At 53.8% G+C, this 21881-nt stretch overlaps 1 protein-coding gene across 3 annotated transcripts in view; it reads right to left on the bottom strand.

Annotated features, from left to right (window-relative positions):
* ADAMTS10 (ADAM metallopeptidase with thrombospondin type 1 motif 10) overlaps nucleotides 1–16502 on the bottom strand; it is a 36395-nt gene extending 19893 nt beyond the window's left edge. The window contains exons 1-12 of one of the 3 annotated variants that reach the window (XR_003309677.1): nucleotides 16431–16486; nucleotides 13872–13982; nucleotides 11339–11525; nucleotides 10728–11074; nucleotides 9393–9549; nucleotides 6350–6567; nucleotides 2684–2767; nucleotides 2431–2576; nucleotides 2003–2046; nucleotides 1768–1873; nucleotides 1534–1680; nucleotides 1223–1364 (exon numbers count right to left, since the gene is read on the bottom strand). Coding sequence is in view for 2 of the 3 variants with exons in the window: in XM_026455561.2 (XP_026311346.1) it covers nucleotides 1223–1364; nucleotides 1534–1680; nucleotides 1768–1873; nucleotides 2003–2046; nucleotides 2431–2576; nucleotides 2684–2767; nucleotides 6350–6567; nucleotides 9393–9549; nucleotides 10728–11074; nucleotides 11339–11426 (1479 nt within the window). In the remaining variant the exon portion in view is untranslated. Of the gene's footprint in view, nucleotides 1–1222; nucleotides 1365–1533; nucleotides 1681–1767; nucleotides 1874–2002; nucleotides 2047–2430; nucleotides 2577–2683; nucleotides 2773–6349; nucleotides 6568–9392; nucleotides 9550–10727; nucleotides 11075–11338; nucleotides 11526–13871; nucleotides 13983–16430 lie in introns of all 3 variants that reach the window. The other 2 variants (XM_026455561.2, XM_026455562.1) reach the window with 2 other exon arrangements.
* Between the last annotated feature and the right edge of the window lie 5379 nt (nucleotides 16503–21881).

The following is a 21881-nucleotide window of genomic DNA, read 5'->3' as shown; positions in this document are numbered from 1 at the left end:
CAACATATAGCCAGTGCCAGCCCAAGCTTGATATTTTGACAGCTCCTCCCCTCCCCTGCCCCTTTGTAAAATTTGGAGAGCCATGAGAGATCTGGATTTAAATCCCAGCTCTGTCACGGTCTCGAACTGTGGCCTTGGACAAGTCACCCTCCCTATGCTATGCCCCAGTCCCTTTCTCTGTAACTTGGGGGCTAACAAGATTGTCAGGAGTTTAGATGATGATCCACAGCACATGCTTAGCACATAGTGAGAGCTCAGTAAACGTCAGATACCACGATCGTTGTTAGGATACCTGGGTCACAGCAGATGGTGAGGATCAGCTTCGGAATTCTTTAGGAATTCCTTAGAGGGTGCTGTAGTTGCCAGCTAAGTTAGGGTGGAGGGGGTCAAGGGTGGGATGTCAATGAAATAGAAATTTTTCCAGGGTTTGTCTCTGTCTTGCAGTGGAATGGAGGGAGGGCAATTTGGCAGCTGCTTGCCCTCTGCTTTGCATGAACACGGCATCACAAAAACTCTGATCCTTTGAGTTGTGAGGGTGTGAAGAACTAGGGCTGGGCCTGGGCCCCTAGGGCTGAGACTTTGAGGAGCTTAGGGGTGCATTTAGGGAATCGAGGCAGGTGGGCAGAGGAGGAGCAGACCGCGGCTGAACGCTGGCGGCTGAAGCAGGGAGCCAGTAGGTCTTCAGCTTCCTGGGAGGAGCTGGGAGTGGAACCCCTACCCCCAACTCCCTTCTCTATGGGCGATTAGGGCTTTGGGAGTCTAAACCTCGGGAAAGAGTGGGGAGAGGTCAGGAGGCTCAGAGCTCCTCTAGACCAGGACTAGTTCTTTGCCAAGTAGGGAAGATAGCTCATCCCCAGGGAAATTATCTCCATCGGGACTGGATGTTTAGTTAAAAACTGCCCCATGAGAGGTCTTGAGACTTTGATCCTGCTGTAGCCCACAGGTGGTCTGATGTACCAGACAGAAGGTGGCCCCCCAGCCCAGCCCTCCCCTCAAATCAGGGGTCTGGAGAAGCAGGTGATCCCATTTTTGTTCCCAAGCACTATCTGATTGCTTAGGACATTTTGCACAGTCCATGCACCTCTGTCCTCCCAGATCCCCATGGGGGCTCACCCCCTCCCCCCCCCCCCCCCCCCCCGGTGGGTGCCCTGGTAGAGTTCCCGCCCCCACCCCCAGCGGCCCCCTCCCCTCCCAGGAAGGAAAGCAGGAAGGCTCTCTCTACCCCGTATTTACACTGACGCGATTTGACTCCATGCTGGAAGCGGCATTGCTCATCTGCATCGTAGGCTTGGCCCGGTGCCACTGTCGGGTACACAAAGTCCTGTCTGGGGGGCCGGTTGTTCAGGCAGAGCCCCAGGCCCGAGCTGCCTCGAGAGAAAAGCAACTGTCATGCTAGATAGCTACAAGTCAAGAGCTCAGGAGCCCCGGCTGGATGGGGGTCCCAGGGAGCAGCCCTGATTTCTGTCGTCTCCCGTGCACCCTGCCCCACCATGGGTGTGACCCGCTCTGAGGGACACGCAGGTGCATCCTCACTCTAGAAAGCTGGTGATGTAGTCACGGCTGCAGGATGACCACACGAATGGGTTGGTCTTCATGGTAATGTGGGCAGCCATGAGCTTGGCTGGGTCCTGACCACGGGCCCCACAGCTGTTTCCCACGCCGTCATGGTTCATGCCGAATCTGGGGAAAGGGGTGTCGGCTCTGCCGGGCGCCGAGGGACCCGCCCAGCTCCTCCCGTCCTCCCCCTCCTGTGTGCCCCGGCCTCACGTGTGCCCGATCTCATGGGCAATGGTAAACGCCGTGGCCAGGCCAATGTCCTCATTGACGCTGCAACTTCTCTCGCGCTCACACATTCCACCCACTGGGGCCAGGCCTGGGAAGATGGGCATGTGGGGATGGGACTGGGAGGCTCAGGACGGTGCTGGCTGGCCCCATCTACCTGCCAGGTCTCACCCCAGCCCACTGCCTTCACAGACGCCTGAAACCTACGGGGCTCGGATACCTAGTGTGCCACAGGGTTTGTTCTTGTAGATGCAGATGTCATAGCTGTAAAAGGAGAAGGGGGCAGTGAAGGGGGCTGGATTGTCTCCCTAAGCCCTGCTGATGCCACCATGCCCAACTTTGGGGGTTGAGTCCTGCCTTAGAGGCGCCATCTGCCTCTCACCCGAAGCTGCATCCAGGAGTGACTGACCATGAACGCACGCATGCATGAGTGAGAGAATGAGTGAATGAGGGCATCAGTGCCCCAACAGCCCCAAACCTCCCTTACCCATTATTCTCAAGCAGCCCCTCCCCATCCCTGACTCCCTCATGGGCGGCCCAAGCTTCCCTGCTCCTCCCCACCCCAGCAGGAGGGATCTCTGGACTCTCACGGTTCCCTGGACCACCTGTTTTCTCAGCCCCAGTCCTAGACCTCTCCTGTCCCCTCACCGTGTGATGAGCACTGCTGTGTCATGGTTAGCCACACCGTTCTCTGGAATGGCATTACCATGGCCGCTGTGGTTCACGATGGATTTCTGCCACTTACAAAAGCTGTCCAGGGACTTCCCGGCATGGTGGGTGATCTCCAGAGTGGGCTAGGGATGGACAGAGGGAAGTGCGTGGGCACCCACCACCCGGGGGACGGCAAGACCTGCTGGTGTGAAGGGGAAGGGGAAGGAGAAGGGGAGGGAGCCCCCCGCACCTGGTCCTCCGTGAGCAGGATGAGGCGAGTTACGAGGATGTTAACGGTGCTTCCCAGACTCGAGTCCTGGAAAAGTTTGGCAACCTGACCTCCAAGAAACAAGAGAGACCGAGTCTTAAGAGGAGCCCAGGGTAGAAGATGAAAAGCAAAAACAATGATAACAGCTTGCTTTCATCAGGTACCGACTGTGCGTCAGGTCTTAGGCTAAACCTGCTATTGGGTTTTGTTGTTGTTGTTGTTGTTACAGATGGGGGTCTTTGTACGTTGCTCAGGCTGGTCTTGAACTCCTGACCTCAAGTGATCCTCTGCCTGGCCTCCTATAGGGCCAGGATTACGGGGGTGATCCACCACGCCCAGCCATGCATCAGTCTTTTCATGAGTAGGTACTATTTGTTGTTGTTACTATTTGTTGTCAATGCTGTTATTTTTTTGGGAGGGAGTCTCGCTCTGTTGCCCAGGCTGGAGTCCTGTGGCACCATCTCAGCTAACTGTAATGTCCGCCTCCCAGGTTCAAATAATTCTGTTGCTTCAGCCTCCCAAGTAGCTGGGACTACAGGGGCACACCATTATGCCCACTTAATTTTTTTTTTTTTTTTTTTGAGACAGAGTTTTGCTCTTTTTGTCCAGGGTGGAGTGCAATGGCGTGATCTCAGCTCACTGCAACCTCTGCCTCCCGGGTTCAAGTGATTCTCTTGCCTCAGCCTCTTGAGTAGCTGGGATTACAGGTGTGAGCCACCACGCCCAGCCATGCCCGCCTAATTTTTGTATGTTTAGTAGAGACTGGGTTTCACCATGTTGGCCAGGCTGGTCTCGAACTCCTGACCTGAAGTCAGCCTCCTATCTTGGCCTGGCACAGTGCTGGGATTACAGGTGTGAGCCACCGTGCCTAGCCATGCATCAGTCTTTTCATGAATAGGTGCTATGATCATCCCCAATTTACAGATGAGGAGACATGCAAAGAGAGGTTAGGACACAGCTGGTAGGTGTCAGAAGTGAGACTCAAGTCTGGATTGCTTACCAGGACATTTCTCAGGCTCCTCCAAGCTCAGTTTATCTACTTGTCCCCCAACCCCTGCTGACCCCCCTGACTGCCTCAAGCATCTTTGCCCAGAGGCGACCTGAGGGATATACATGCCTGGGTTCATTCCACAGCTATCTGAAGGTACCAATTTGCCCATCACTGCAGGAAAGTAAAACTGTGAGGGTTGGCCGGGCGCGGTGGCTCACACCTGTAATCCCAGCACTTTGGGAGGCCGAGGTGGGCGGATCACAAGGTCAGGAGATCGAGACCACGGTGAAACCCCGTCTCCACTAAAAATACAAAAAATTAGCCGGGTGCGGTGGCGGCGCCTGTAGTCCCAGCTGCTTGGGAGGCTGAGGCAGGAGAATGGCGGGAACCTGGGAGGCGGAGCTTGCAGTGAGCCGAGATGGCGCCACTGCACTCCAGCCTGGGCGACAGAGCGAGACTCCGTCTCAAAAAAACAAACAAAAAAAAAAAAACAAAAAAAACCCCCCCAAAAAACTGTGAGGGTAGGAGGCTCTGGAGACAGTGGTCAGAGGAAAGGAGGAAGCAGCCCCAGGGATGAGTGGGCCCAGAAGACAGAAGCCAGGCTGCAGGGATATTGGAGCCCTGGGGCAATCATTTTCCCGTCTGGAAATCCCCAGGAATTTTTTTTTTTTTTGAGACAGAGTCTCACTCTATCACCCAGGCTGGAGTGCAATGGCGCAATCTTGGCTCACTGAAACCTCCACCTCCTGGGTTCAAGCGATTCTCCTGCCTCAGCCTCCAGAGTAGCTGGGACTACAGGTGCCCACCACCATGCCCAGCTAATTTTTGTATTTTTAGTAGAGATGGGGTTTCACCATGTTGGCCAGGCTGGTCTCGAACTCCTGACCTCAGGTGATTTGCCTACTTCGGCCTCCCAAAGTGCTGGGATTACAGGCGTGAGCCACTGAGCCTGGCAGGAAACCCCCAGGAAATTCTGAAAGCCCTAGGGAGAGAGGTCAGGCTCAGGCACAACAGAGTGCTATCAGTGATGACGCTACACAACATTTTGGATCCTCTGCCTGTCTGCTAAACTTTTTGTTTCCCCTTTTGCTTCAGTGAAACGAGAGCACCATTCATCAAGCCCTTACTATGTGCCACGTAGCCTACCTGGCTTCCCTTCCACCAATCCTTACTCTCTATGGTAGCTACCATTATATTTCCATTTGATACAGTAGTATGCTGAGGCTTAGAGAGGTCAAGAATCTTGCCCAAGATCTAGGATGGAAATGAACTATATCTGAATGTGAGTCGGGGAGGTCACCCTGTAGGAATTTATAAGTAGGTGCTTGTGCAAGAATGCTGCATGAATACAGATGTGTGCCTGTGTGTGTACTGCTAACCTCAATGAGTACCTGCGAGCTGTGGTCGGTCGATCTATCGATCTATCGATCGATCTATCTATCTATCTATCTATCTTGAGATGGAATTTCCCTCTTGTTGCCCAGGCTGGAGCACAATGGTGCGATCTTGGCTCACTGCAACCTCCGCCTCCCAGGTTCAAGCGATTCTCCTGCCTCAGCCTCCTAAGTAGCTGGGATTAACAGGCGCCTACCATCACGCTCAGCTAATTTTTGTATTTTTAGTAGAGATGGGGTTTCACCATGTTAGCCAGGCTGGTCTCGAACTCCTGACCTCATGTGATCCACCCACCTTGGCCTCCCAAAGTGCTGGGATTACAGGCGTGAGCCACTGTGTCCAGCCTACTGTGATTGATTGATTGATTGATTGATTCATTCATTCATTCATTTATGAATGACAGGGATCATAACCCACTGCAGCCTCAAACTCCTGGGCTCAAGTGATCCTCCTGCCTCAGCTTCCTGAGTAGCTGGGGCTAAAGGTGCGTGCCACCATGCTCCACTAATTTTTAAGTGTTTTGTAGAGATGGGGTTTCACTATGTTTCCCAGGCTGGTGTGTGTTTACTTTTTTATTTTTTTGAGATGGAATCTTGCTCTATCACCCAGGCTGGAGTGCAGTGGTGTGATCTTGGCTCACTACAACCTCCACTTCCCAGGTCCAAGCGATTCTCCTGCCTCAGCCTCCTGAGTAGCTGGGATTACTGGCGCCTGCCACCACACCCGGCTAATTTTTTGTATTTTTTAGTAGAGACAGGGTTTCACCATGTTAGCCAGGCTGGTCTCGAATTCCTGCCTTCAAATGATCTATTCACCTTGGGCGTGAGCCACTGTGCCCAGCCTATGTGTATTTTTACACACAGCAAATACTTATATGCCACCAACTGCATGCCAAGAACTGTTCTACACGCTTTATCAATGCACTGGATCTACCCTAGCTTTATAAAGTACATACCACAATTATGCCCATTTTACAGATAGGTAAGCCAAGGCAGAGAGATGAAGTCACTTGCTCAAAGGCAGATAGTTAAAAAGTGGCAGAGCAGAAATTTAAGCCCAGGCAGGTTCCCTCTGCCCCAGGGTACCTCTGCATCTCGTCACTGTGCTTATGCTCTTTCTCGTTCATTGCCATATGCAACCTTCCTTTCTAGCCGGTCCCCACGTCAGGGATTGGGGTGAGATGGTAGCCACCCCCTTGCCTAACACAGGAGGCTGGCTCCAGGTCCTCAGGGCTGCGTGCCCAGGGAGGGGAAGGCACTTACAATGTTCATGATGGCCAGCACGTACTGCTCCACATCCCGGCGCCCGTGATAGGCCACCATCATCTTGTCAGCCACCACCAGGGTCTCCACGTAGCGCTCTCGGCTGACGGATCGCTTCAAGCCTGGCTGGCCACGCTCTGTTTCATTCCCCAGGGGCCTGGCAGGCGGCGGCTTCAAGGTCCGCAGCCACCATGGCCGCCCTTTCCACGGTTTATCATCTGGGGGACCCGGTAGAGCAATTAAGCCCTGCCCTGCTGGTGGGATGCAAAGCTGCCCGACAACGTCTTGTCCAACCTCTATCTGGCTAGCTTTCTACCCGACAGACAATTTCTGGTCATTCTGCTGCCTTCTCTTGTTGTCCAAGACCTGTGTGATGGTCTGTCTGCCCAATACCTCATTGTTTTTATTCTTTTTTTTTTTTTTTTTTTTGAGACGGACAGAGTCTCATTCTTTCACCCAGGCTGGAGTGCAGTGGCACGATCTCAGCTCACTGCAACCTCCGCCTCCCAGGTTCAAGCGATTCTCCTGCCTCAGCCTCCCGAGTAGCTGGGATCACAGGCATGTGCCACCATGCCCGGCTAATTTTTGTATTTTTAATTGAGACTGCGTTTCATCATGTTGACCAGGCTGGTCTTGAACTCCTGACCTCAAGTGATCCACCCGTCTCAGCCTCCCAAAGTGCTGGGATTACAGGTATGAGCCCCTGTGCCCGGCTGCCTCATTGTTTGTCTACAGGACATCTTGGCAGTACCATCTCTATTTTTTTGACCATGTCCTACTACCTGAGAATATTGTAGTCTACCATGATGTCACTGTCCCACCGCCAAACCGTTGAGTTGAATAACAGCCTGACTTCTCCCACTGTTGGTTGTATGCTGTTCCACTGCCTGTATGCCAAGCTGTTCAGCTACCAGCCTGCCCCACTGCCCAAATGTCCAACTGAACACTTGCATGACTGTCCCAGAGCTAAGCTGGTTGGCTGAACCACTGTCCCATGATGACCAGCATGATTGTACAATCCATTGACAATTCCATTGCCCGAATGGAATGGTGTGAACCAGCCTATTTTGCTGTCTGAACTGTGTGCTTGGACAACATGTTGTCCTTCTCGGTGAGCAACTTTTCCAGTCAATGCACTGCCCGACTAGATCAGTGAGTTCTAACTGCAGTGCACTGCAGTTAGAACAATCATACTGCCTGATGTCAACTGTGACATCGTATGTCATCCACCTTTTCTGTCTGTACAGCTGACTGTGGCTGTATGTCTACCACAGCCTCCTACTCACAAGACTATCTGATTATACACTTCATTCAGTATCACACCGTTCTGCTTTTCCATCTAACATTCATCGGATTTTCTTTTTTGAGACGGAGTCTCGCTTTGTCGCCCAGGCTGAAGTGCAATTGGCGCAGTCTTAACTCACCGCAACCTCCACCTCCTGGGTTCAAGCGATTCTCCTGCCTCAGCCTGCCAAGTAGCTGGAATTACCACCATGCCTGGCTAACTTTTTTGTATTTTTAGTAGAGACGGGGTTTCGCCATGTTGGCCAGGCTGATCTCGATCTCCTAACCTCAAGTGATCTGCCCGTCTCGTCCTCTCAAAATGCTGGGATTACAGGCGTGAGCCACCATGCCTGACCCTGATTTTCTATATGTGTATTTTGAAACAGGATCTTGCTCTGCTGCCCATGCTGGAGGACAGTGGTGTGCTCAAGGCTCAGTGGAGCCTCAACCTACCTGGCTCAAGGGACTCTCCTGCCTCAGCCTCCCAAGTAGCTGGGACTACAGGAGCCCACCACCACACCTGGCTTATGTTTTCTATCTTTGGTCGAGATGGTGTCTCCCTATGTTGCCCACGCTGTTGTCAAACTCCTGGGCTCAAGCGATCCCCCCGCCTCAGCTTCCCAAAGTGCTAGAATTACAGGTGTGAGCCACCATGCCCGATCTGACCTGGTTTTCTGGCAGTATGACCGTGCTGGTAAATATTTTGTTGGTATATAGCTTTCCTTCTCTCTCATTTCCTAAATGCCTGATTGTACAACCATCCTCCTACCAGTCTGATCATAAATCTGGCCTTTTGGCTGCATGACTGCTGGAGTATCTGATATAATCACCACACTGTCTAACTGTCTGATCACATAATAATCCTAGAGAAGGAATGGTTTTATACCTGAACACCTGGCTGGCTGTTGTACTCACTGCTGGGCCAGGTGACCAAAGCAGGGATAAGATTATTCCATAGCTCCACTGGGTCACCGTCTGAGGATATGTCTCTGCTATCCCCTGGATAGAACTCCCTAGTTTTTTTTTTTTTTTTGAGATGGAGTCTTGCTCTGATGCCCAGGCTGGGGTGCAATGGCACGATCTCCACTCGCTGCAACCTCTGCCTCCCGGGTTCAAGTGTTTCTCCTGCCTCAGTCTCCCGAGTAGCTGGGATGACAGGCATGCGCCACCATGCCTGGCTAATTTTGTATTTTTAGTAGAGATGGGGTTTCACCACGTTGGTCAGGCTGGTCTCGAACTCCTGACCTCAGGTGATCTGCCCGCCTCGGCCTCCCAAAGTGCTGTGATTACAGGTGTGAGCCACCGCGCCTGGCCTGATTTTTTTTTGAGACGGAGTCTTGCTGTCACCCAGGTTGGAGTGCAGTGGTATGATCTTGGCTCACTACAACGTCCGCTTCCCGGGTTCAAGCAATTCTCCAGCCTCAGCCTCCGAGTAGCTGGGACTACAGGTGCTTACCACCATGGCTGGCTAATTTTTGTATTTTTAGTAGAGACGGGGTTTCTTCATGTTGGCCAAGCTGGTCTCGAACTCCTGACCTCAGGTGATCCACCCACCTCGGCCTCCCAAAGTGCTGGGATTATAGGCATGAGCCACTGCACCCGGCCGGAATTCTATAATTATATCATTGTGTCCCCTTCTCAGCAGCCCCATTCTTCCCCTCACATAACTGCCTGCTGACTTTCTGGATAAAAAGACACTGCTGCCTCAAGGGAAAGATACCGTGTAGCCCTCTGCCCATCCCCAGAAAGACCGATGTACCTCTCACTCCACAGGCCGTGTCCAGGTGGGGGTGACGCAGAGAGGAACGCTTGTACACCACATGTGGTCCACTTTCCTCTGGGCCCCGAGAACCCTTGGGCCCACCGTGTAGGGGCTCAATCAGGTACTCTTCCTCGTCTGCCACAATCAGGCCGTGCTGGGTTTTGAGAAGTGGGACAGAAAGCTCTCAGGATCAGGTTCTGGAGCTTAGAACCCCTGGGACCTCCTCTCTGTCTTTATGATTTCGTTCTTATCTCATCAGGTTTATTTCGCTATTTCTTTTCTTTTTTTTTTTTGGCATTGTAATTAGTATCCATGCTATTTCTTTCTTTTTTTCTTTCTTTTTTTTTTTTTTACTTTTTTTGGAGACAAGGTCTCAATCTGTCATCCAGACTGGAGTGCAGTGGTGCAATCGTAGATCACTGCATCCTCAACTTCCTGGGCTCAAGCGATCCTCCTGCCTCAGCCTCCCAAGGAGCTGGGACTATAGGAGCACACCAATATGTCTGGCTAACTTTAAAAATTTTTAATTTATTTTTCGTAGAGATTTATTTTTCCTATATTGCCCAGGCTGGTCTCAAATTCCTGGCCTCAAGTGATCCTCCTGCCTCGGCCTCCCAAAGTGCTAAGATTACAAGCATGAGCCACTATGCTCAGCCTCGAATTTCTTTTTTAAATTATATATATGTGTATGTGTATATTATGAATGTATGTGTATAGATACACATACACATAATTATATATATAAATATAAATAAATATATAATATATAAAAATATATGTAAGATATATATATATATATATTTAAAGAGACAGGGTCTTGCTCTGTCACCCAGGCTGCAGTGCAGTGGTGTGATCTCAGATCACTGCGACCTCCCCCTCCTGAGTTCAACCGATTCTCCCACCTCAGCCTCCTGAGTAGCTAGGATTACATATGCACACCACCATGCCTGGCTAATTTTTATTTGTATTTTTAGTAGAGATGGGGTTTCACCATGTTGGCCAGGCTGGTCTTGAACTCCTGACCTCAAAGGATCCGCCCACCTCAGCCTCCCAAAATGCTAGAACTACAGGCATAAGCCACTGTGCCCAGCCTCTAATTTTTTGAGATAGATGTTCAGCTCATTATTTTTCGGCCTCACCTAAGGCTATACATTTTCCTCTGAGTACTGCTTTAGCTGCATCCCCAAAGTACTGATTTACTCAAAACACTTAAAAAATGTCCCACTATCATTCCTTCTCTGACCTCTATGTAGAAGTGTTTTTCTTAACTTCCAAACTAGTAGGCATTCCCCACCCCCCACCCCCTGCTGCTTTCCAGAATCCTCCACTCACCAGGCCTCCACAGGTGCTGATGGCCACATGGGAGCTGCTGGCCTGGCCCTGCAGGTGACCGGCGTAGAGGCAGTGGGGCCGGGCGGCCCTCTGCCAGGCCAGGCCGTCCCGTGTCCAGTACTCCACGGAGACGTGCCCTGCCAGTAGACGGGAGCTGCGGGTCAGGTTCAGCAGGAAGTGGGTGCTGGGTGCGGCCACCTTGTAGAAGAGGCGGGACTCGGCTGTCGCCCCGGTGCCCCGGCGCTGCCTCCGGGGAGGAGGTGGCGAGAAGGCCAGCAGTGCCCCGTTGTGGTCCACGCGGGTGGGGAAGGCGATCTCATAGCTCTCCAGACTGGACAGGAACTCATCTGTGGGTGAGGGTCAGAGGCCTGGGGTGGGCCCTGGTTTTAATGGACCCCTGTGTCCTGGTTGTTAGGCTGCTGGAGCAAGTGATGCTGGCCTCACTGACCCCTGAAATCCAGGGAGTTGGCTGCAAGGCTCCCGCCTATTGACCCCAGGGCCTTCCCCCATTGACCCCCATCCCAGCCCCCTGATACCTCTTTCTGTTGGAGCCCAACTGGTCTCTTAAATTTTTCGCTCCCTCCCCACCGCCACCACCAGACTTCCCCTACCTTGAGACCGGAAGGCGTGCGTGACCTCGAACATGAGGCCCAGCCCCAGGGCGAGGGCCCAGCGGAGGATCTGGCAGGCGGGAGCCATAGAGGCCACGTGTCCACATGTCTCTCCCCAGCCCCGGCTGCCGGCAGCCCCCACAGTGCCGCCTCCCCTGTTCACAGCCTGCGCAGCATCACCGGGCTCCTGGGAGGGGGGAGCCAGGTAAGGGGGCGCCTGGTCCCGCTGTCCAGCACAACCAATGCCAAGGCCATGCATGGCCAAAGCTTTTCACCTGACTGAAGATTCTGAATGCATTTTCTCACTCAGTCGCTCCCCTCTCCCCACCTCCCCTTCCAATCCTTCCTATACTCTTACAAGAGGACAGGCAGGGTCTGGGATGCCGGGAGTACCTCCTATGTGCCAGCTACTGGCCCTAGTTTTCACACCACTGCATTTCTGTTTTTTTGAGATGGGGCATTACTCTGTCACCTAGGATGGAGTGCAGTGGTGTGATCATAGCTCACTGCAGCCTCCACCTCCTGGGCTCAAACAATCCTCCTGCCTCAGCCTCCCAAGTAGCTGAGATTGCAGGTGCATGCCACCACCCCTGCCTAATGTTTTCTTTTTTTTGGAGAGATGGGGGTCTCACTTTGTTGCCCAGGCTGATCTTGAACTCCTGGCCTCAAGCGATCCTTCCACCTCAGCCTCCCAAAGCACTGGGATTACAGGCATGAGCCACTGCACCCAGCCTACCATTGCATTGCATTTCCAAAATAACTGAGAAGCCACGGTCATCTTTTTTTTGAGATGGAGTCTCACTCTGTGGCCCAGGCTGGAGTGCAGTGGCGCAATCTCGGCTCACTGCAACCTCTGCCTCCTGGGTTCATGTGATTCTCCCGCCTCAGCCTCCTGAGTAGCCGGGATTACAGGCACGCGCCAACACACCCGGCTAAATTTTTTGTATTTTTAGTAGAGGTGGGGTTTCACCATGTTGGCCAGGCTGGTCTCAAACTCCTGACCTCGCGTCATACTCGCAATCACTCATCTTTTTATAGTAAGAAAATAGACTCAGGAGTGATAAAGTTTGCCCTGGGTCACACTGCTAGAAAGAGGTGGAACCTGGGTTCATTCATTGGGTTATAGCCTCTGGTGGAGGGTAGATGGGGGCATAACAGCCATGCATGCTGAGGATAGCAACCCTTACTTGCCCTAGCCCTGTGGGGTTCCATCTCTTAGGAGTGACAGATGACAGTCAAGTGAATGGAGAAGGGTTTAGATTGTGACATGTTCTCTAGAAGGTATCAATAGGGAGACTGGGAAGCAGAGGTTCAAAGCATAAGAAATCAATGGTGTGAAGAGACAGGAGAAGGTGCACTAGGAGGGGAAACAGCAAGGTCGAAGGCCTGGAGGTGGGGTAAAGCCTGGCATGCACCCAGGCAGGGTGGGTGCAGGAGAGCCAGGGGAGGCTGGCATCAGAGGCACTTGAAGGCTGGGGTGGTCAGTTTGAATTTTCAAGCCAGATTAAAGCTAAGGCTAGTACTCCATTCCCCCAACCTCTCATATTCCCACACACGCACCCACTGGCCTGGGCCCTGTCTTTGGATTCTCCAAAAGGGGTAGCACCATTCAAGCCAGATTAAAGCTAGCCTCCAGCCTTTCATATGCCAACCCGCGTACGCAGCGTCTTGGGCCCTGTCTTTGGATTCTCCACACTGGGTAGCACCCCCACTCTCCCACGCCTCTCCTCCGCCCTGTGTTTCCGTCTCCGTCCTCTTTTCAGAGTCTTCCTTTTCAAGGCTCCAAGCCAGCCTGCCCTGCAGGTCTCAGTCTCTCCAGCACCTGCCCCAGGCCAGCCTGCCGCAGACACCACTTTGGGCCACCAACCTGTGCCAAACCCTCTTCCCCCACCCTCCTGTCTCCACCCTCCTCCTCCTCTGTGCAAAATCCCTTAATCACAGAGTCTTGTTTTCTTTGCAGCCCAGCCAAGTCTGAGAGTCAATCCCCAAACAGGGCAGTTCAGCCCCAAGGGAGGGAGCCAGATTTTTGCCAAGTTGCTGATGGACCGAGAAGCCCACATTCCCCACTTCTGCTTAGATCCCTCTAGTGACGGGGAGCTCACTCGCAGATATTCTGTGACCCCATTGCACTCTTTAGCTGGGCTAATGTCCATTCCTTTTGTTGTTGTTCTTTTTTTTTTTTTTTTTTTTTTTTGAGACAGAATCTCGCTCTGGCAACAGGCTGCAGTGCAGTGCAGTGGTGCGATCTCCGCTCACTGCAACCTCTGTCTCCCGGGTTCAAGTGATTCTCCTGCTTCCACCTCCTGAGTAGCTGGGACTACAGGTGTGCGCCACCATGACAAGCTAATTTTTGTATTTTTAGGAGAGATGGGGTTTCACTGTGTTGGCCAGGATGGTCTCGATCTCTTGACCTCATGATCTGCCCGCCTTGGCCTCCCAAAGTGCTGGGATTACAGGCGTGAGCCACAGCACCTGGCCTCTCTCTTTTCCTCTCTCTCTCTCTTTTTTTTTTTTTTTTTTTTTTTTTTTTTACCTTTTGGGGGCTTCAGTTGGTGGAGTGGTGTTGGGCTCCTGTACGGATCCTTCCCTCGCCTGCTCCCTGCACCTGGGGCTCTCTCGGTCTTTGTTTCTTCTTCTTTGGAGCCTGGGCAGGGAGGGGTCAAAGAGGAGGAGCTGGGCTGGTCTTCAGCACTGAGCTGGGTCTGTAGTTGAGGGATCGCAGAGGAAATTCGGACCTTCTCTCTAGCCCTGGAGAACCTCCTCTTAGACTTTTTCTTTCTTCTGTTCCTAATGAACCCCCTCCAACAAAAACCCACTTCCTCTCCCTCTCCCTCTTCTTGCTTCTTCTCCCCATTCCTTCTTTGGAGGTGTCAACCAACTCCCCGATCAAGGCCCTTCTTGGTTGGGCACCTCTGACCCCTGCTCCTGCCCTAAGCCACCCCTGAAAGGTAGCAACATTCTCCTTGCAAGTAAAGCAGGGACCTCATCCCTTTCTCCCATTGGCTCCCTCCCTCCTCTCCTGTTCTTGCACTGCCAGGCCTGGTACCTCATCTTCCTCCTTCAGGGGCTCTCTCTGGTCTTGTCTAGAGTGTCTTTGGGTCTGTCCCGGTCCCCCTAAGACCCTCACAGTCCTCATCACTGTCCTCTGAAGTGAGGTGCTCCTCCCAAAACCCTCACCCCCATTCTGTGCTTTGGGCTCAGGTGGGGTGTGAGGGACAAGGCTTGGGACATCGTGGAAGGACAAGGCTTGGGACAGCATGGGGGGTGAGGACAGGGGAAGGGGACTCACCTGCACACAGTGTATGGGGTGGGGGGAGGAAGGGGATCTGCAGAAGGCTCACAGGTGTGTGAGCTGGGGTCCAGCCCACAGGGTGGTGGAGAGGTGTGACACAGCCCAGGGCACCGGGTGGTGGGGGGACATGAACAAGGCAGTGGGTCTGGGGCAGAAGATGAAGCTTGAAAGAGGCTCAGGGACAGAGATGGTGGTGGACAACAGGATGTCAGGAATGTGCGCTGTGGCGTATGTGTGTGACTGCATGTACGTTACAGCATGTGTGTGAGTCTGTGACCCTGGGTGTGACTATGAGCGTGTGACTCCATGTGCATTATGGTATGTGTGTGACCCTGTGTGTGTGCATGACTGCATGTGCCTTACAGCATGTGTGTGTGACCCTGTGTGTGTGTGTACCCAGGCCTGGCCATTCCTCCAGCCCCTCCTCCCCGAAGGCAGGAGGGAGGTGGCCAGCGTGGGGGAGGGTGCCAGGCCTGGAGAAGGAAATGCCTCCGGGAAATGGAAGTGGCTTAGAAACAGAGGCTCTGTCCCGTCCCATCCCATCCCCATCCCATCCCCGGGATCCTGAAGGGACCCTCAGCTCCACACCCAGACCTCTCTGGCCAGGCTGCGCAGACAGGGCCGACGGACGGTCCCCCGTGGAGGCCAAGGCCGCGTCTACTCAGGCAGAGGCCCCAGCTTGCCGGCCTCCTCCCGGCTGCACATCTGGCCGGGCCGGCAGGAGGCAGCCCCTGCCGGAGAGCAGACAAAGGCCCAGCCGGGGCCTGCGGGAGGAGGGGGCCGGCGCCCGGGCTGGTCCCCCACAACCGGCCGCTAATTAAAGGCCCTGAGCCCAACCGCTGGAGACACCCTGAGACAGACGGCTGTGGCCTCAGTGACCAACTCAGGGGAAGTGGGCGGCGCCACTCCCACACCCAGACACACAAACACACACTGGCAGCGACACACACATCCCGCGCAACCAGAGACAGGCGCTTGGGCACTGCAGACCCACAAAAGACGCCAGGACGCCTCCACCGCAGACATACACGCCGACAGGCTCAGTGCACACTCAACACACCCAGAGACAAACACATGGGAACACACAACCACACACTCCCAGACATGTGTAAACACACACTCATTTACACGCGCACACACGGGACAAGCCAGAGAAAGAAACACGCTGCCACACAAATACACGCACCTGGGGCCTACACACACAGAAAGATACACTCACACACATACACAGACAACCCGAGGAGACAGACACACAGGCCTCCACGCTGACACATACACACTTATTTGCATGCTCGCACCAAACCAGAGACAAACTCACAAGTCTCACGGACCTAGACACCCCCCCACCAGACACACATACACAGGCATTTACACACTCATCACACTCAGAGACAAACGCACACATGCTTGGGGACACACACACAAACCCAGACACACACACACACACCTCCAAATCTGCGCGCACACAGCAAACCCCCATGCGCACACACTGTCCACACACACAGGCAGACACACAAGAGACTCATCCCCAGGCACTGACACACACATGTAATGCACAACCACTCCGCCCCTACGTGGACGGACACACACACACACACACACACAGAGCAAACATACCCACGGCGACCCCGGGCGCGATCAGTGGCGCGCGCACTTGAAGACCTCAGGCACAGCCGCGAGTCGCACAGCGGGACGCCCTCCCCCATCCAGGACACCACAGCCCCACGCCCTCACCGCTCGATGAGGACACACAAAGTCCCACCGAGTCACGCACCCCGGGTCCCCCGCCCGCGCCGCTACCTGCGCCGCGCCCGGGGCCTCCTCGCCGTCGCCGCCGCTGTCTCGTCGCCCCGCGCGCGCAGGAAGGGAGGGAGCGAGCGAGCGCGGCGGCGTGGCCGGGGGAGGGGGCGCGGGGAAGGCACTTCCTGAGCCGCCTGCCAGGGTTATAAAAAAACCCCCAAACCGCGCGCGGCCAGAAACCCCGCCCGCCCGCCGCCGCCCGGCCTGGGCCGCGGGCTGGACCCCAGCCAGGGACCCGGGAACTCGGGCTGCCCCGCCCGGGACCAGCGGCCCCGCCGCGGGGGAGGGGGCTGGGGAACCGCGGGGGGTGAGGAGGGGACGAAGCGGGGGAAGTCGAGTGGCGGCGGGGAGAATGGTCGGGAGAGGGAGAAAGAATCACGTGGGGGATGCGGATGGAGGTAGAATTGGGTGGGTGGGGGTTCGGGGAAAGGGAGGAAGAGAAGGGAGAGGTTGGGGGAGGGGGAAGTTTGAATGGAAAGGGGCAGGGGGAAATGGAGGCCTGAAGGAAGGGGCTGAGTGGGGTGCGGGGAGGTGGGGCCTGGAGGAAGGGGCTGAGTGGGGTGGCGGGAAATGGGGCCCTGGAGGAACGAGTTGGGTTGGGGGCAACGGGAAGGAGTGGAGGGGGGTGTAAGGAATGGGGCGGGAGGGGGGGATGGGAGCATGATATGGTGGGGTCGGGGAGGGGAGAGCCCACTTCCTCGCCAGCCTCTGCGGCATCAACAACAGCTGTTATTTATTGAGGGCTGGGCCTGGCTCAGACAAGCATTTATTGGGCGCCTCCCGTGTGCCAGGCACGGTGCCCGGGGCGGGAAATAAGTCCCAGCTTGGCCCCGCCCTCTCTGAGTTCTCAGGGGCTCTGATCTGTCAGGGGCCTGGCCTTGTGTACCTTAACTCCTTCCCCGTGATGTAGGCCCAGCTGGTCCCATTTCACAGATGAGGAAACTGAGGCCACAGAGAGGGGGAGAGTGAAAATTCTGTTGGAACCGGAGCCTTCTGGGTCTTGGTCACTCTGGGTCTGGCTCCATAAAATGAACGAATGCGTGAATGAGGAGGACCTGGATGGTTGGGGCAGGGCTGGGATTTGAACCCCAGGCGCCTGGTACACTGCCTTTTTCCAGGGAAGAGCGGTGACCCCCAGGCCTCACAATTCCAGGCATTTCCCAGGAAGGCCCCCCGGGGAGCTGGGCAGAGCCTTGGCCTTGGCTTTCTCTGAGTCTGGGTTTACTCATCCACACAGTGGGGGTAATAACAGCCTTTCCAGGGCTGGAGTAGGGGGTGGAGGAGGGGTTTCATTCTGTAGCAAAGATTTGTTGTTACGTGCTGGGTTCCAGGGACACAGCTGAGACCAGGAGGGCAGCTTCCCAACTCGGAATTTTTCCTTTTGAACCTGGAATGACATGTCATTACTCACGCATACAGCAGGCGCTGCATAAATACCAGACTCCTGGAGTTCCTACCACACTACCTTACCCCAACCTCCTGGGACCCCAGGCTAGACCAGAGGGACAGCCCCCATCCTCCTGTTTGCTCCCCACACTCCTTCCTTCCCACCAGGGCCTCTCGGGCCCCCATTTGAGGAACGAGTCTAAGCCATTTCTGGCCTCTGTTAGCTGTTCTTCTACTACCTATGGGCCCTCTTTCTCCATGAAAGAGGTGGTGCCTTCCTTTCTTTGCCGTACTGCTAAAGGCTCCTACTGTTAGCCTAGTGACTGGTGCAGCCACCTGTCCCTACTTCTTTTTTTTTTTTTTGAGATGGAGTCTTGCTGTGTTGCCAAGGCTGGAGTGCGGTGGCGTGATCCCAGCTGACTGCAACCTCTGCCTCCTGGGTTCAAGCGATTCTCCTGCCCCAGCCTCCCGAGTAGCTGGGATTACAGGCACCCGCCACCGTGCCTGGCTAATTATATTTTAGTAGAGATGGGGTTTTACCATGTTGGCCAGGCCAGTCTCGAACTCCTGACCTCAAGTGATCCAACCACCTCTACCTCCCAAAGTGCTTGGATTACAGGCGTGAGCCACTGAGCCCAGCCCACCTGTCCCTCCTCTAAAGGATGGGTGGCTTCCAGACTGCGCTGGGAATTTCAGGGCTGCTTTGAGCCAGGCGCTCCCAGGTTCTGGCACTCCTAGCTGTGAAACCTCTCATTATTTAATTACTCTGTGAAACTTTGACAGTTCTACACTCACTACTTCCCACCACAGCCCCAGACCTCCCTGTGGGGGCGGGGGGGGGGGGCTCTTTTTTTCCTCGAGGGCGTGTGGCCCTCTAAGGCCTGGCAGATTGTTTAGGGGAAGCACCCTCGGCACCTGAAGCCCCAGGGGGCTGTGTTGGGGGTCCCCACCTGAAGCCCCAGGGGGCTGTGTTGGGGCTTTTGCGGTGAGTCTTGGGAAACAGACTTGTGTCTTTTCATTTTTCTTTTCTTTGCTTTTTTTTTTTTTTTTTGAGACGCAGTCTCGCTCTGTTGCCCAGGCTGGAGTGCAATGGTGCGATCTCGGCTGACCACAACCTCTGCCTCCTGGGTTTAAGCAATTCTCCTGCCTCAGCCTCCCGAGTAGCTGGGACTACAGGTGCATGCCACCACGCCTGGCTAATTTTTGTATTTTTAGGAGAGACGGGGTTTCACTATCCTTGGCCAGGCTGGTGTCAAACTCCTGACCTCGTGATCTGCCTGCCTCGGCCTCCCAAAGTGCTGGGATTACAGGCGTGAGCCACCACGCCTGGCCTTTTTGTGTCTTTTTCTTCTGAGACAAGATCTTGGCTCTGTTGCCCAGGCTAGAGTGAGGTGGTATGATGACAGCACACTGCAGCCTCGAACTCCTGAGCTCAGGTGATCCTTCTGCCTCAGCTTCCTCAGTATCTGGGACCACACGTGTGAACCACCATGCCGGATTAAGTTCTTTTTTTTTGAGACAGAGTCTCTGTCACCCAGGCTGGAGTGCAGTGGTGTGATCTCGGCTCACTGCAACTTCCATCTCCCAGATTTAAGTGATTCTCCTGCCTCAGCCTCCCAAGTAGCTGGGATTAGAGGCATGAGCCACCACGCCCAGCTAATTTTTGTACTTTTAGTAGAGATGGGGCTTTGCCCTGTTGGCCAGGTTGGTCTTGAACTCCTGGCCTTAAGTAGTCCTCCCACCTCAGCCTCCTAAAATGTTAGGATTACAGGTGTAAGTCGCTGTGCCTGGCCTCAAATTGTAGAAACAGGGTCTCTCTCTGTTGCCCAGGTTGGTCTTGAACTCCTGACCTCAAGCAGTCTCCCTGCCCCAGCTTCCCAAAGTGCTGGGATTTACAGCTGTGAGCTAAGTCTGGCCTGACTTTTGTGTCTTGAGTGGAATGGATTTGAAGCTGAATCCCTATCTTAGACAACAGGGGGAGGCCTCTTATAAGAATGAAGCCAGCTGGAAATGTGGGATCACGCCTGTAATCCCAGCACTTTGGGAGGCCAAGGCGGGTGGATCACTTGAGCTCAGGAGTTCGAGACCAGCCTGGACAACATGGCAAGACCCCATCACTATTAACAAATACAGAGAAATAGCCAGGGCGTGGTGGTGCATGCCTATGGTCCCAGCTACTTGGGAGGCTGAGGTGGAAGGATGGCTTGAGTCACGGAGGTGGAGGTTGCAGTGAGCTGAGATTGGGCCACTGCACTTCAGCCTGGGCGACGGAGTGAGACTCTGTCTAAAATAATAAAAAAATAAAAAAAAAAAAATTAAGTAAATAAATAAAAATAAAAAATGAATGAAGTCACCAGATGGAGGAGAGTAATGGCCCTGGGGCTATCATTATTTGAGCCCTGAGCAAGCTGTTCCTGAAGCCCATAGATGGGCTTTAATGCAGTCACACTCTTTATTGAACACTACATTGTGTCAGGTGCTGATCCAGGTACTGGGGACATGTCCAGGAACAACAATCTCCATCCCACAAAGGTCACTGTCTTGCCTCAAGGCCTTTGCACTTGCTGTTCCCTCTGCCTGGAACACCCTGCCTCCCCAACCCCCATATTCCGTGGCCAGGTCTGTTTTGTCTTTGAATTTTTTTTTTTTTTCTCTTTGAAACAGAGTCTCGATGTCACCCAAGCTGGAGTGCAGTGGCGTGATCTCAGTAGAGTGCAGTGGCACGATCTCAGCTCACTGCAACCTTTGCCTTCTGGGTTCAAGCGATTCTCCTGCCTCAGCCTCTCAAGTAGCTGGGATTACAGGCGCGCGCCACCACGTCTGGCTAATTTTTGTATTTTTAGTAGAGATGGGATTTTGCCACGTTGGCCAGGCTAGTCTCGAACTCCTGACCTCAAGTGATCTGCCTGTCTCAGCCTCCCAGTGTGCTGGGATTACAGGCTTGAGCCACTGCACCTGGCCGTCTTTCAAGTTTTGACTCAAACCTCATTTCCTTAGGGAGGCCTGCACCGATCCCCTCACTTCAACATGACACCCCAACGGGCTTCCTTTCGCACTCCCCAATTTCTTTTAACATGAGTCACTACTGGACGTACTCTATGAAATACTTATATCTGCTGACTTCTTGTGTCTCCCACCGGAATGCCAGCTCCGTGAGGGAAGGGGTTTTTGTCTGTGTGGTCCACAGCAGTATCCTTGAGTGCCTAGCAGGGTTTCGCCCACAGTTAGTGGCCACTGTTGAATAAATAGGCTCACTAGCAAATAAAAGGGCTCTCAGAAGAGGTGACAATGACATTGTGGTTTGAATGTTAAGAAAGAGAGCCTGTTACCGGCAAAAAAAAAAAAAAATTAGCTGGGCATGGTGGTGCGTACCTGTAGTCCCAGCTACTTGGGAGGCTGAGGCAGGAGGATCACTTGAGCCAGGGAATTCGAGGTTACAGTGAGCTGTGAACGTGCCACTGTACTCCAGCCTGGGCGACAGAGTGAGACCCTGTCTCAAAAAAAAAAAAAAAAAAAAAAGGCAGTGTGAGTGTGAAGGCGTTCTAGGAGGAGTGCACAGTAACTGCAAGGTTCCCGTGCCCATTTTCTTTTTATGTAAACCAGCCTGGACTGACTTTAAAAAAAAAAAAATTGTTTTTCGGATTCTTCCCAACCTTTAGAACCCTGAGTGTTGTTGTGCGTAGGGATGCAGTACTGCAGCTCTGCCACAGGAGGGCGCAATGGAACTCCATTGTTGCCCTTGGACGGTGGGAACTAGGAAAATAGAAGTAATGATAATCGGCGGGGCGCAGTGGCTCACGCCTGTAATCTGTGATCCCGGCACTTTGGAAGGCCGAGGCGAGCGAATCACGAGGTCAGGAGTTTGAGGCCAGCCTGCCCAACATGGTGAAACCCCGTGTCTACCAAAAGTACAAAAATTAGCCAGGTGCGGTGGTGCGCACCTGTAATCCCAGCTATTAGGTAATCCCATAATCAGGAGGCTGAGGCGAAAGAATCGCTTGAACCGGGAGGCGGAGGTTGCAGTAAGCCAAGGTCGCGCCCCTGCACTCCAGCCTGGGTGACAGA

The sequence above is a fragment of the Piliocolobus tephrosceles genome, chromosome 21 (genome assembly GCF_002776525.5).
Source record: "Piliocolobus tephrosceles isolate RC106 chromosome 21, ASM277652v3, whole genome shotgun sequence".
Lineage (NCBI taxonomy): Eukaryota > Metazoa > Chordata > Mammalia > Primates > Cercopithecidae > Piliocolobus > Piliocolobus tephrosceles.
The sequence above is the reverse complement of the archived record's forward strand: the minus strand, read 5'-3'. Positions and strand labels throughout refer to the sequence as shown.